We start from the raw sequence: 13372 nt of genomic DNA, 5'->3' as shown, positions 1-13372 counted from the left end.
TAGGTGGGAGATATCTGAGGTGCAAAAGGCTGAAACATCTGCAGATTATAATTGTTGATTGATTTGATTCATAGGTCAGTTTACAAAATGTCAGATATTGTCCGAAATGTCAGAAGCACAAGATTTATTTTGCACGACAAACACAAATGGTTGTTGATTATTAATCAGACAAATTAATAACTGATTAAATTATAGATTTTCTGCATTTCAAAATGTCACTTTTAAAGATAGTTTACAGCGAGCTGAGGCCGAGGTTTGTGCTCTTTATTTATTCTATTCAATCTATTCAAATTTAATCCAAGGATTGGATAAATATGTTCATGTTTATGTTGGTCTATTAACATTATGTACATACAGTAGGTGATAAATAATATAATGCTGCGATTTGAATTGCTTTTCACCTTTTGTTTTCTCTTTCTTTTCTTATCTTACCTGTTTCTATCCTTCCTCTTTTTCATTTTCCACGGTGGACAGGCAAGAAGAAGTGACGACTCAAAACAGTGATTTGAAATTAAGAAATGAATTATGAAAGCATGAATGGATTCTAATAAAACAGATAATTTTTTTTCTGGTTATATTTTATTGATTCCTTAGATTTTCTCAAAGTACATTCCATTTGATTTAAAAAAACATCTTTATGTAATTATATTGAAATTGCGCTGGCATATTGTCTCACGTTAAACACAATGTGGTTGGTTAAAAAGCTTTCCACTCCTGGTCTTGTCTTTGGACTTTGTGGCTCAACACTGCCCACCACAGGCTGTGTTAGGTCACTGCAGTTCTCTGTGGGTTGTTGGTAAGAATAAGTACAATAATAATAATACATATACCTTCTGCTTTCTCCCATCATGCATCATACTTTATCATTTATGTGTGTGTGTGTCTTCATCTGATTTGGGTGTCACGTTTTTTTGTTTTGCATCCAACACAAACGACGGGAATCACATATGTTGTTTGTGTTGTGGTCGACCTTTTCTCTTCAAACCACTCGACTCCTCTGTCCTCTCTTCACCATTGGCATCGTGGACGTCTGCCCTCGACTCTTCCATCTGTTTGTCCTTGTTGTCGCTCTCCTCCTCTTCCTCCTCTTCTTCCTCCTCTTCCACCCGCTCCAGAGTTTCCTCAGCAGAAGGTTGAAGGGCTCCATCAAGAGGGCCAAGAGTCAGCCCAAACTGGACCGAACCAGCAGCTTCCGCCACATGATCCTCCCCCGCTTCCGCAGTGCCGACCAAGACAGGTCAGTGTCACAATTTTATTTGTATACCTTTAAGATGTTCTATCTATCTATCTATCTATCTATCTATCTATCTATCTATCTATCTATCTATCTATCTATCTATCTATCTATCTATCTATCTATCTATCTATCTATCTATCTATCTATCTGTCTATCTGTCTGTCTGTCTGTCTGTCTGTCTATCAGACAGACAGTGCATACATTGTATTTTTCACAACTGGTCTGATGTAAAACCGTTCCCACTCGTTCACCATGGTAACCAGCAGACAGTCATATGGCAGCTGTAAAGCTCGTAATGAGTCAGAGAGGGAGATTTGCTTAATTATACCTCCTCCTCCTCTGTATCATGTAAGAGTCCTAGCACCAACCAGACAAACTGCTAATTTAGGAGAGCCAACAGGAATGGCTGTGTTTGTTCTAAGATGGAAAAAGTCCATATTTGACAGATTTTCTTGAAAGAATTCTCTAAGTGAAGTTTGACCTGTTTGATAGTAATAGTATGAAGTCAGACTCCTGCCAAGTGTTTTTCAACTTTATTTACTTAATTAAAGAAAACCTTCTGACTGACTGACTGACCAACCAAACAACATACATACCTTTGTACCGGCTGACCAACCAACCAAGCTACCTACCTACCTTTGTACCTACCAATCCAATCTAGCTACCGAGTGTTCAACTCTTACCAATTGTCCAACCATCTAATCTACCTGCCTACCTACCTTTGTACCTACCTACCTACCTATAGTCCTACTGACTGACTAGCCAACCTAGCTAGATACCTGCCGAATTACCCTCTATTTTTCCTACTGGCCTAGCTTTCTACTGTGTCCAACCTACACACCTTCTTACCTACTGACCAACCAACCAACCAATCTACCTGCCTACCTACATACCTTTGCACCTACTGACCAACCAACGAGCCAACCTACCTATGTTCTTATCAACTGTCCAACCAACTAATGTACCTGCCCACCTTTGTACTTACCTACCTAGCTTCCTACTGACTGTCCAACAAACCTAGCTCCCTACCTGCCAAATGCCTTCTGACCAACCTCCCTAGCTTCCAACTGACTGACGAGCCAACCTAGCTATCTACCTACCTAATTACCTTCTTTTCCTACTGACCTAACTTACTACTGAGTGTCCAACCTACCTAACTTCTTACCAACTGACCAACCAGCCAATCTACCTGCCTACCTACCTTTGTACCTATTTACCTAGCTCCCTACTGACTGACCAGCGGAAGAGCTGCAGCCAGAATCAACTCTGACTTCTCGTGTGAACAAGGTCATCTTGATAAAGCTAAAACGAGGTGAAAGTGCATTGAAGAGAGGCAGGTGTGTGTGTGTGTGTGTGTGTGTGTGTGTGTGTGTGTGTGTGTGTGTGTGTGTGTGTGTGTGTGTGTGTGTGTGTGTGTGTGTGTGTGTGTGTGTGTAGTGTGTGTGTGTGTGTGTGTAGTGTGTGTGTGTGTGTGTCAGCGCTTCCACATGATTTATTCATCCGGGAAGGTTGTAGATGTCTATTATTTCCGCGGTTGGTCTGAGGAGACATGAAAAAGAAAAAAAGTCATCCAGTGAAGTCGAGGTTGTTTGCCAAGAACTCTCACGTCATCTTTGCCGCTCGTGGTTTTCTCTGGATGTTTCCTGTCAGCGACGTTGGTGAACATCTGCAGCCGTGTTCATTATTATTTCCTCTTTTCTTAAATCTCTATATATCCAGGGAGTTTTTTTGTTCTGAAACAAAACAGTTGTTATTTTCCCCAGCGTGGATTAAAATTCATGCAGCCATAAGCCTGACTCTAAAAACCTACAGTGACATCGTTGTCACACACTGTTTTCCAATCATTACTTGCTCATTAGTCACTTCCCACAAATTATTACTGTCTTACATTAATATGCATATACCGTCGCCCGTGTGTTACTGACCTGTGATGGACTAAATGTATTTATAAGGTTTTCTGTCCTGCAGAGAATATTATGTTGTTATATTTTCATAATTAATTTACCCGTTTATTACTTTTTTTAATTACCTGCATCAATTATTGAGCCTTTACATTTACTTTTTCAAAAATTGACACAACCAGAAGTCTGACAAACATTCCCAAAACTATTATAATTAAATAAACAACAGTGTGGCGCGGAAAACAAAAAGCTGGAGTCTGTAAATATTTATATCTGCAAAGTTGTTGGTAATTAATTTTCTTTTTTTCATTATGAACACATTTAGGAATAATTATTTCTTATACCGTTTATTAAGTGAGAGACTCAAGTTGAAGTCTCAGGGCTGCAACGACAATGAAAGTGTTGTTTTTCTTACTTAATTATGAAAAATAATTGTAAACAGATAAAGCAGTGTGTAACATTTGAATATAAGTGAGCGTCTGTTGCTTTCAAACCAGTCTGATGAGTTGACATAACCATGATTAAGTCTATCAGCTCCAGACGACTCTTTTAGTTTTGTTTTTTACATGTCTGTAGTGACAGAGTGACAATTTTAACGTCTTGACAGAGGAGGTAATGTGGAAGAAGCACATTGTGCGAGTAAAGTGAGACAGCTTCACTGAAAATACCAAGAATCGCCTAAAAGACATATTCAGTCATTCATTCATCTACTGCTTTATCCACATGAGGGTCACAGGGTGGCGCTGGTGCCAATCCCCGCTGATATAGGGTGAGAGTATTACCTTCTTACATACTGACCTAGCTTGCTATAGACTGTACAATATTTGTACCTACCTACCTACCTACCTACCTACCTACCTACCTACCTACCTACCTACCTACCTACCTACCTACCTACCTACCTACCTACCTACCTACCTACCTACCTTCCTATCTATCTACCTACATACCATACCGGTTGACCAATCAACCTAGCTACAGACCTGCCTAATTACCTTCGTACCTACTGACCTACCTTGCTACCGAGTCTTCACCTACCGGCCTTCTTACCAACTGACCAGCCAACCAAGTGAGACAGCTTCATACAGTAGCGCTGTGGTTGAAAACCCCCAAGAATCACCCAAAAGAAGTATTTATTAATTAATTAATTAATTCATTCATTCATTCATTCGTTCATTCATTCATTCATTCATCTATTGCAGCTCTGAACAGCTACTTTTACGATGAGCCTCCATGTGCCAATCACAGCCGCTGCTGCTGTTTCTTTCACCACGCAGCTCCAATTAATTATTCAATTAATCAAGTTTAATGGATGTTAAAAGACAGTTATACACACTCACTTTTTTCTTTTCTCTCTCGCTCACTGTTAGTGGGTACGCAGAAATCCACAGGAAGTTAAAGAGGTTCATTGTTGGAACTTTAAAGCAGAATTTTGCAAGTCTGGTCCAACTACAGTTTTTAGTAGATATTTGTACGACACCACCGTAAACATCCATCCCACCATTGTCTACCTCTTTCTACCTCACTGTTGTCATACCTCACTGCTGAATATGAGCCATGGAGCCGTGTTCATGCTGGCCGGCATTCATTTTTCATGCTTCTGTGTTTTTTTCAGTTCCCAATGAACGTCTAAATACATGGCTAGGATACGTGTTTCTCGCAAAAGACCCAAGATTTTGCGAGACCACCTGATTCTGAGGGCAGCCCTGATATTGCAAGGCTGGTTTTTCCGCTAACAGACATAGCATAGTTACTAACTGCTTTAGTTTGTGTTGAGTGTAAAAACTCCAAATTTGACATCATCTGGAGTCGTGGTCAGGCTGCGTTATTGTTTTATTGAATTACCCCCACTTTAGCATCATTCATTCATCTCTCGATTATAGGTTTTTGCCAGCTATCCGGAAAGTTTAGAGTGACAAAAAAAATATGTAACAAAGATGTTTAATTTCATTTAGAAGAATCAGTCTCACGTTCCAGAAGCGGGAGGAAACAAACGTTTGACGTTTTTCGTTAAATGAATTGACTCGAGATTTGTCGCCGAATGAATTTTCTGTTGACTGACTGAATGATCGACTAATCAATCAATCAATCATTTCAGCTCCACTTCCTCAGCTGTGTAATCTGCTGTAATTTGTAATGTAATAAGCTGTTCTTTTTGTTGTTGTTGGCGTCAGAGCGCGTAGAAAGAACCAGAGAAACTGATTCGTCGATTAGTTTAATGCAGGGGTCACCAACCTTTTTGAGATGAGAGCTACCTGAAGGCTAAAGAATAATATGGAGGGCTACCACATTAACATTTTTTTTTGTTTACCATTTAAATGATTAATATTATGCATTCAACTGCATACACATTCATTCCAGTGCTTACTCCTAACGATTACCAGTTTTTATAAACAATATCAAAGATATTTTACTGAGCGATCATACGGATACATGCAAGTGAGGTGAAGTGAAGTGAGCCCGCGGGCAACGTGTTGGCTGCCCGCGGGCTACCAGGTGCCCGCGGGCACCACGTTGGTGACCCCTGGTTTAATGTCTGTTAATGAGTTTCTCTGTCGTCGTCGTCATCGTCGCTGCTGCTGCTGAGGATGTTTTCTCACACGTGTCAGGTCTCGTGCCGTCTTTTTATTTTTCTTCACACAGTGGACTCTTCTCTTGCCTCCAGCGCTCTCTCCTCTATCCCTTCATCCACTGTGACCTCATCACATCCTCCCTCTCTCTCTTTTTACTAATCCAACGCTGTCACTTTCTTCCTCTCCAAAGGATCCACCGTTTACATAATCGAGGAGATCTTCTCACCTCATACTCCCAGTCTTTTCTTCCCTCCCATACTCTCATGACCTCCCCCTCCTCTCTCTCTCTCTCTCTCTCCTCTGTTTCCCCTTCAATCTGACTCATTCCTTTGGGTCTATTTTTATCTCTCTGTGTGTGAGAGTGTGTTTCTCCCCCTCTCCTGGTCCCTGACATGTAATCAGCGCTCTGTTGATGAAGATTATGATTGAAAAGACAAAAGCAGCGTGATTGCACGGGAGAAGACGTGAGTTGGACGCAGCCCAAAGATACCAAATTTCTTTCTTTTTTCTGGTGTTTTCCCTCGTTCTCGTCTCCTGTGCAGGGGCTTCACCTCTCCTCGTTCTCTGGTCAGGTTTAACTGTGTCGTCGTGTCTGTCTTGAGTGTGGAAGAAGGTGAAAGTGATTTTTCAGAGGAAAACCCTGTTCATTTGTGTGTATTTTCTTCAGATTTAGCTGTAAATGATTTTGCACAGAGCTTAAAGTGCCATGTTTTGTGTAAATGCTAATACTAAAGTTAGTAATAATAACAATATTTCACTATTGTGCTGCATTTTGCCATCATTCTACTTCAAACTTATGTACTTTTACCCTTTTAATTTGTTTTGAATGAGAATAAGTGTTCACTCATGGGATGAGAGACTATAATTAATTGCGTTTATGTCCATAACATAAGGTTAAAGGTCCAGTTTGTAGAATGTTTTTGTTTTTCAATGATATTTGTATTAATTTAAATGTTTGCATCTATATTTCGCAGAGGCGGCTCATCTTAGAGTCCAAACATGCCGCTAAATCTCACAGGCTGGTCCTTAAATGTCTTTGGTCAATTATTAGTTGACGTCAACAGTAAAAACAGCAATTTTTTTCCCTTTCTTTTTAAAAATATTGTTGATTATATAACCCGGAAACACTAATAGTTTAATAATGATATTATTAGTATTGTTTATGATATATTTGAATTGTATTTAATAATTTAATCAATAATCAATGTTGAATAACAATTATTCGTATTTTCTGGTATATTTAGCGTTCATCATCATCATCATCGAACCCTAAACCTTTATTTTCATTTACTTTTATTTTGAAATAATGAGATTTTCTCAACCAACAGTAAACGTAGTCATGTAAACATACATGCATGCACAGCATAGCAATATTCTGAGCCAGGAAGGACTCAGATTACAATTCAAGCCCTAAGATTAGAAACAATAACAGATTAAACAATATATTACACATGTTACCTTAGGTCTGAAACGATCTAATCCCATGTGGACCCATCTTAATCCATCAGAGGCTGCAGAAAATATCCTTAAAAGTGTTGTCATTTCCCTTTAATTTGGCACTGACTTACAGTTGATGGTTTCTCAGTGATTCAATTAAATAGATCTGTTCTCTTTTCATTATATTTATATTATTGTATTTTACAGTGATTATTCTGGAATATAATAATCAGGAATTAGGAATAATTACATTGTAGCATAGAGCATGTGCACATGCACATTGATAAAGAAAGGGGAATTAACATAAACAAAACAAAACACGGTTCTTTTGATATTCCTGAGCCGAATGCGCACACGCACACACACACACACACACACACACACACACACACACACACACACACCATGTCATGTCCCATGAAAGAGCTCCTCTTTTCTCTAACCACCACTGCCACTCCTTCGCAGGACTCGTTTGATGCAGAGCTTCAAAGAGTCCCACTCCCATGAGTCCTTGCTGTCCCCCAGCAGCGCTGCCGAGGCGCTGGACCTCACCCTGGACGAGGACGCCATCATCAAACCTGTCCACTCCAGCATCCTGGGACAAGAGTACTGTTTTGAGGTGAGAGCTGAACTGCGCGGTGTGGACGAGCGCCGCCACACCCACGCTCGAAAAACAGCCGTTCAGACCTGGTTTTAACATCGATCCTGAGCGATCCAGATCACGTCTGATCACATCTGTCCTGAATGTGTCCTCAGATCTGATCACGAAAAAAAACACATTATCAGGTCATTTAAGGACAAATGTGTCCACATTCCGTTAGAGACTCAACCTCCTCAACCTGTTTATTCTATTTATTATTATTATTTGATCTTATTTCATGTAACAACAGCTTGAGTAGGGCTTTAATTTCTACATTTAAGTACGACTTTAATCTCAGAATTCTGAACACTTCTTCATCTCGATTTCTGGCTACTTTTTTTGTTGGTTCGTTTGTTTCAAAATAAAAATATAAATAAAGAAGCGGCCTTCCATGCAATAAAAGTCCACTTTAAAATATGCAGTAAGATCTTTTGAACAGACCAGATAATCACAGTTTCTCTATACAAAGCTTTAGTCCAGTGTCTAATAAAAGTCTTTCTTGACGATAAACTGCATTTTTCAGAGTGGGCTTTTATTGTGAAAGGCTCCGAAGCTCATGTGTGCAATAATCACACTCTTTAATCAGCATCTTGACCTGTCTCACCTGTCAGGTACATTGATTATTGTAGTACAGGTTTATTTCTCAGGGAAAAAAAACAGATTTTAATAAATTAATGAGTCAAATTTGAAAATATGCCTTTTGTTTGCATCATATAAGACATTTGACATATTTCACTTCTTATGTTTAGATCCGTGTACAACACACAGTACAATATACAGCAATAAATTTGTGGTATTATGTGATGATGAAGATCTTCTTAGAGAGAAGATGGGCCGAGAGAATCAATGCTCTACTCACGCTGCTGTAACCGGACATTTGTGAGCCAAATTTGAGCAAAATAAGGCTTTTATTTTCACAGAGCAAATCTTACATTCCACATTCCAGTGAGGATGAGTTTATGTTTTTGTTCAGTGTAGAACAGTGATGATTTCTTTGGCACACTTTTAATAATGGAATGAAAATACATTTGTGTACATATTTGACCGTATTTATTTTGTGACATAAAAGAAGGAATAAGGAGCAACAATACAATAAAAAAAAACAATCTGCATGACCACTATTTGCATGGAGGAAATCTTGAAACTTTTACCTGAATTCCTGGAAAACAGCAGCAAAAACAAAAGTGTATAATAAATGAGGACTTAAGAACATGTAGCCATTATTTTAATAGCGAATGTGGACCCTAAAGTACTAAATAACACTAGGACGCTAACAAACAGACACATCAGTGTCGTCCCGTTTGTCAAAAAACACGTTTTTGTCCCCTGTGAACAGACATGATGTCAGTGCTCTGTGTGAGTAAAGGCCATTGGAGTCCAGATGACTTTGTGTGGTCACAGGAGACACGTTTTAATGTCAGGAGGGAAAAAAGTCTCAGATCGCCGCTACACTGATGCTAATACCAGGTCTGAACGTGAGCCACGTGAAGTGTACAGAGCAGAAAATACCAACAAAACTGTGTTGTTCTTTACCATTTTTAAGAGAATATGTAACACAAGGACAGTGAAAAATGAGCACTAGCACCTACGTAATTTTCCAGCAGGTTTCTGTGAGCTTTTCAATCACCTTTCCATTAGCAGAGCATGACATGAGGTTGAGCGTGAGTGCACGACATTGTTTTGGCGCCTCAGTTGCAGTCTCCATAGTTACTAATGGCTGTGGTTGTTGAATTTGCTATTGGCTATAACCTCAGGTGACTACGGCATCGGGAACCAAGTGCTTTGCGTGTCGCTCAGCTGCAGAGAGAGACAAATGGATCGAGAACCTGCAGAGAGCTGTCAAGCCCAACAAGGTGAGGGGAGAGAAAGGGATGCGGTAGAGGAAGCAAAAAAAAAAAGACCAAAAAAAGACCAAAAAAAGGATGATCCCTCTGTCTGTGTGTCTCTCTCTCTCCTCCCCGTCTCCCGTTGTTGTGTGTTTTTTCAATAAGAGCGCACCGCTTCATTTCTCTGTGTGAACTCCATCCTCGTGTCTGTGTGTGTCTGTGTTCAACAACCTCGTCGCTTCTCCTGGCAAATATTAAAGCGCCATGCGGTAAATGCTGCAGGGCGGAGGAATCCAAGGCTTTTTTTTGTGTGGGGGGAGGAGGGGGTGAAACTTTAGCATCCGTAAATGTGGTAATGGGATGTCAGTGAAGTGCACGCAGCAGGGCCGATGTTTACCATGGCCCAACGTAAAGTCAAAGGGTACGAGATTTAAAAACATCCACGGATATCGTTATCTGAGTCTTTTCTCACTGCTCTGGGAGGAGAAAGCCGGGGCCACAAGGTTTGATCGCACGCAGCAAATAGTCGCGATTTTAAAGGATGATTCACTTCATGCATTTATTTCACACCTTTTATTCAACTTTCGTGGTCAGCAAGTGGCGGCTCGTGGCCTGGCCAGCATCAATATCTGGCCCAGCAGATATTTCCAAAAACAAGATTTGCTTATTTTCACAAAAACTACAATTTCATCTGAAATCAGACCGCTCCAGTTGGACTGTGGTCCCTAAAGGAGCTAACGGAGCTAACGGGCAAACGGTGCCGCAGCACGAAAAACTGTGTTACTTTAGAGACTCATTTTAACAATCGGGAGTCAGGTAAACATGACGTCACGCGCGTCTTTTTTCACGGTCAGTCGTCATGGAAACGTGTCATGCGTTAACGTCAACGCCGCTAACGGGTTAATGCCATTAGTGTGCCGAGCATTACTTTATTTTGAATTTTTGGGGATATTTTATTCTCTACACCTCACAAACATTTGTGTCCGCACCAGCGTGTCAATAATGTAAAAATATTACTTGCAGAGTTTCTAACAGAGCAGTAATTGACGTTGCATATTCTTTATATTGTATCTGGTGTCGTTTTTTGGGAACAGGTTTCACTCTCAAACATTCACCTCCTCGTCAGACTGCGATGTTCATATTTAACAGTTAATTAGCGCGGCTGAGATTTCCGCTGCACTGTGTCATTTAAAAAAAGATAAGATGGTGTATTTTCACGTTTTATTCCCCTCCCCGAGTGCAGCTTTAAGATACAGTGATTTCCTTCCTCAAAGCTCAAGAAACAAATCTCAGACCCTCATATCAGGATCAGTATGCTAATTTCCACAAAGCAGTCTGAAATGATTTCTGTTATGATTTGGAGCTGTATGAATAAAAATTGGCCTGACACGACTTGAAAGATTTTATACTTCTATGAAACTGTTCCATATCTGCTCTCTTGGTTATTATAAAAAAAAAAGACATTCAAGAAAAGCAGCTTTGAAAGCGAGCAGGGACTAAAAAGTTATTAAGCCAGACTGAGATGAAACATCAGCCGAGCTGAAAGCTTTGTCCAGATGCTCGAGCTGCAGGGATCCTGGCTGAGTCACGGAGCGCCAAGGACTCCGTGTGGGGTGGAAACTCTCTCCTCGTCCCTGAACTACGCGAGCACAATACATCTGACGGCAGATGCATCGACTGAGATAAGAGTCCACTGCGGAGACGCGTCGTCCTCGCCGGACCCTTTGAAAAACCCATCCTGAGCTTTGATTGTTGGGGTTTTTTTTTCAAAGGCAGGACGAGCAGCAGCCACTCCACCCCACGCTCTACTGTTTCATAAGATCTATGTTCACAAAGAAAGACAGAGACGAGGGAAGATGTTAATGTGATATATCAAGGAAGCGGCCTCGAGCGCATGCTGATCCATCTGCGCCATATGGGCTCTGGCAAAATATGCCACCAGATTGCCCAGTTTCTTTCAAACTCATAGGTGTGGATTTAATTATGGCAACAAATGACTTAAAGTCCCCATGACATCTAAAATCAACATTTTAATGATGTAATCACAGATGTCGCTACGCCTTAAAACTCTTCTTTGATCAGTTTGACGATTCACACAAATCAGTTTGCAGTCGGAACTCCGTACATCTGAGGGAACGTACGCTACATCGGAATGTTCCCTGAACTGGGATCAAAACCTCACATGTAGAGCATTAGCATTGACTGCTATTGCTACCGTAAGAGTGGCTAACGATGCTTAGCCTGAGATATGTTCAGATATCGGGATATATGTTTGATAATTCCCTCTTTAACGTTTTGTATCTTATCGACGTTTCGTCTACACACTTTCAGAGCCTGCACTCGACTTAAAACATCTCCACACGCCACCCTCGCGTCTTTGTGCTTGTAACCAAAACACAACTTTGGGAAAACGATAGCGTCATAGCTCCGCCTCTCTCTTGAGTTTACTGTCGTCATCAGACATCGTTATCTTCTTGCTCCTCGTCTTCTGCTCCAATTTTTTGGGATGTATTTCCGTGGCAGCGTTACAGCGCCACATATAGGCCTGGCAGTGTTAGTGATGTTTCTGCATAGATAAGTCCTAAGTAGCATCCAATCCAGTGCTGTATGCTACGTACCATACGTATGGCCATTTCCATCACACTAAAAAGAAGACACACGACAACACTACAATCCACAGTTTACACCATGATAATGCTGCTATGAAGATACAGTGATTGTTAGCTATTCTATTCATTGCCAGACTATTTAATTTATCACAATGTACACGGGGCAAAACGGGGAAAAAGTATTTCTTCATAGTATTTTCTTTTATTCACAGCAAAACATTTATGTTTTCAGCGCCTTTTCTGTGCCTCGCCAACACATGGAAGCCTTGTTTAGGTTTTGTCAACCAGTCAGACCATGTTTGATTGACACCGCTTTCAGCCAATTGTCTTTTGGACATTGGAGGCTGTGCTGTGTTCCCGGTGCAACTACAAAAAAGTGTCTGGCCACACAACAAAGCATTTAAAATCCACCCTAGGTACCGTCCAGATGCACCACCAGACCTGTTTCTTTCCTGTCTGGCTCCATGGCGATTCACTTCAAACCTAAGCCCAGAAACTCCAGAAAAAAACTTCTTCATCATCATCATCATCATCCTTGTGCTCAGAAACGCCACCGTTAGCTTCCTCTTCAGTTGACGTCGCAGATATAAGCAACGATGTTGGTCGAGACAGTCTGCCATGTGTCGTGGCAACGAGACTCTTTCCTCGCAAACATGCAGAAGCTGCTAGCGCTCCAAGAGCCATGTCATGAGGACTTTAAGGACTCGGGCAACTTGCGTGTAAATTAAGCGAACAACAGTTGAACTGATTCAGCTCCCGTCCACTGCTGGAGGACTGTCCGATGATATTAGCTGGGGTTTTGTGATTGTGGTCAGGAAGCGTAGCCGTCTGCAGAAACATTACCACCATTGTTTGTCCTCTGTCTTTGCAGCACATGTGCTTTGTGTGTTTGTGTGTTAAAGTGGAAATTCCTGTCTCTTTGTTTCTCAACTCTTGACTTCATAGCAATCCATTGAGTCCAGTGTAGGATCCACAGAAAAGCAGCCACCATCATGTCACAAAGCCATTTCTTTCCTCTCTTTCATTTCCCCGCTGTTCTCCTGCAGACTGGCCCTGCTGTCGACCCCCATGTTTTTCCTTCCTCTGCTGTTTTCTCATTCATGTCTTCTGTCTGAAAAAGAAAGAAAAAAAATAAGCCATTTAATGAGT

The 13372-nt window shown here is 40.9% G+C and overlaps 1 protein-coding gene across 1 annotated transcript in view; it reads left to right on the top strand.

Moving 5' to 3' along the window:
* syngap1b (synaptic Ras GTPase activating protein 1b) overlaps positions 1 to 13372 on the top strand; it is a gene marked incomplete at both ends in the record, with an annotated part of 183141 nt that overhangs the window by 138680 nt on the left and 31089 nt on the right. The window contains 3 exons of the mRNA XM_083902073.1: positions 1116 to 1237; positions 7614 to 7767; positions 9543 to 9641. Of these exons, the coding sequence (XP_083758199.1) occupies positions 1116 to 1237; positions 7614 to 7767; positions 9543 to 9641 (375 nt within the window). The remainder of the gene's footprint in view (positions 1 to 1115; positions 1238 to 7613; positions 7768 to 9542; positions 9642 to 13372) is intronic.

The sequence above is a fragment of the Microchirus variegatus genome, assembly GCF_963457635.1.
Source record: "Microchirus variegatus genome assembly, chromosome: 1".
In the NCBI taxonomy this organism is placed as follows: Eukaryota; Metazoa; Chordata; class Actinopteri; order Pleuronectiformes; family Soleidae; genus Microchirus; species Microchirus variegatus.
The sequence above is the reverse complement of the archived record's forward strand: the minus strand, read 5'-3'. Positions and strand labels throughout refer to the sequence as shown.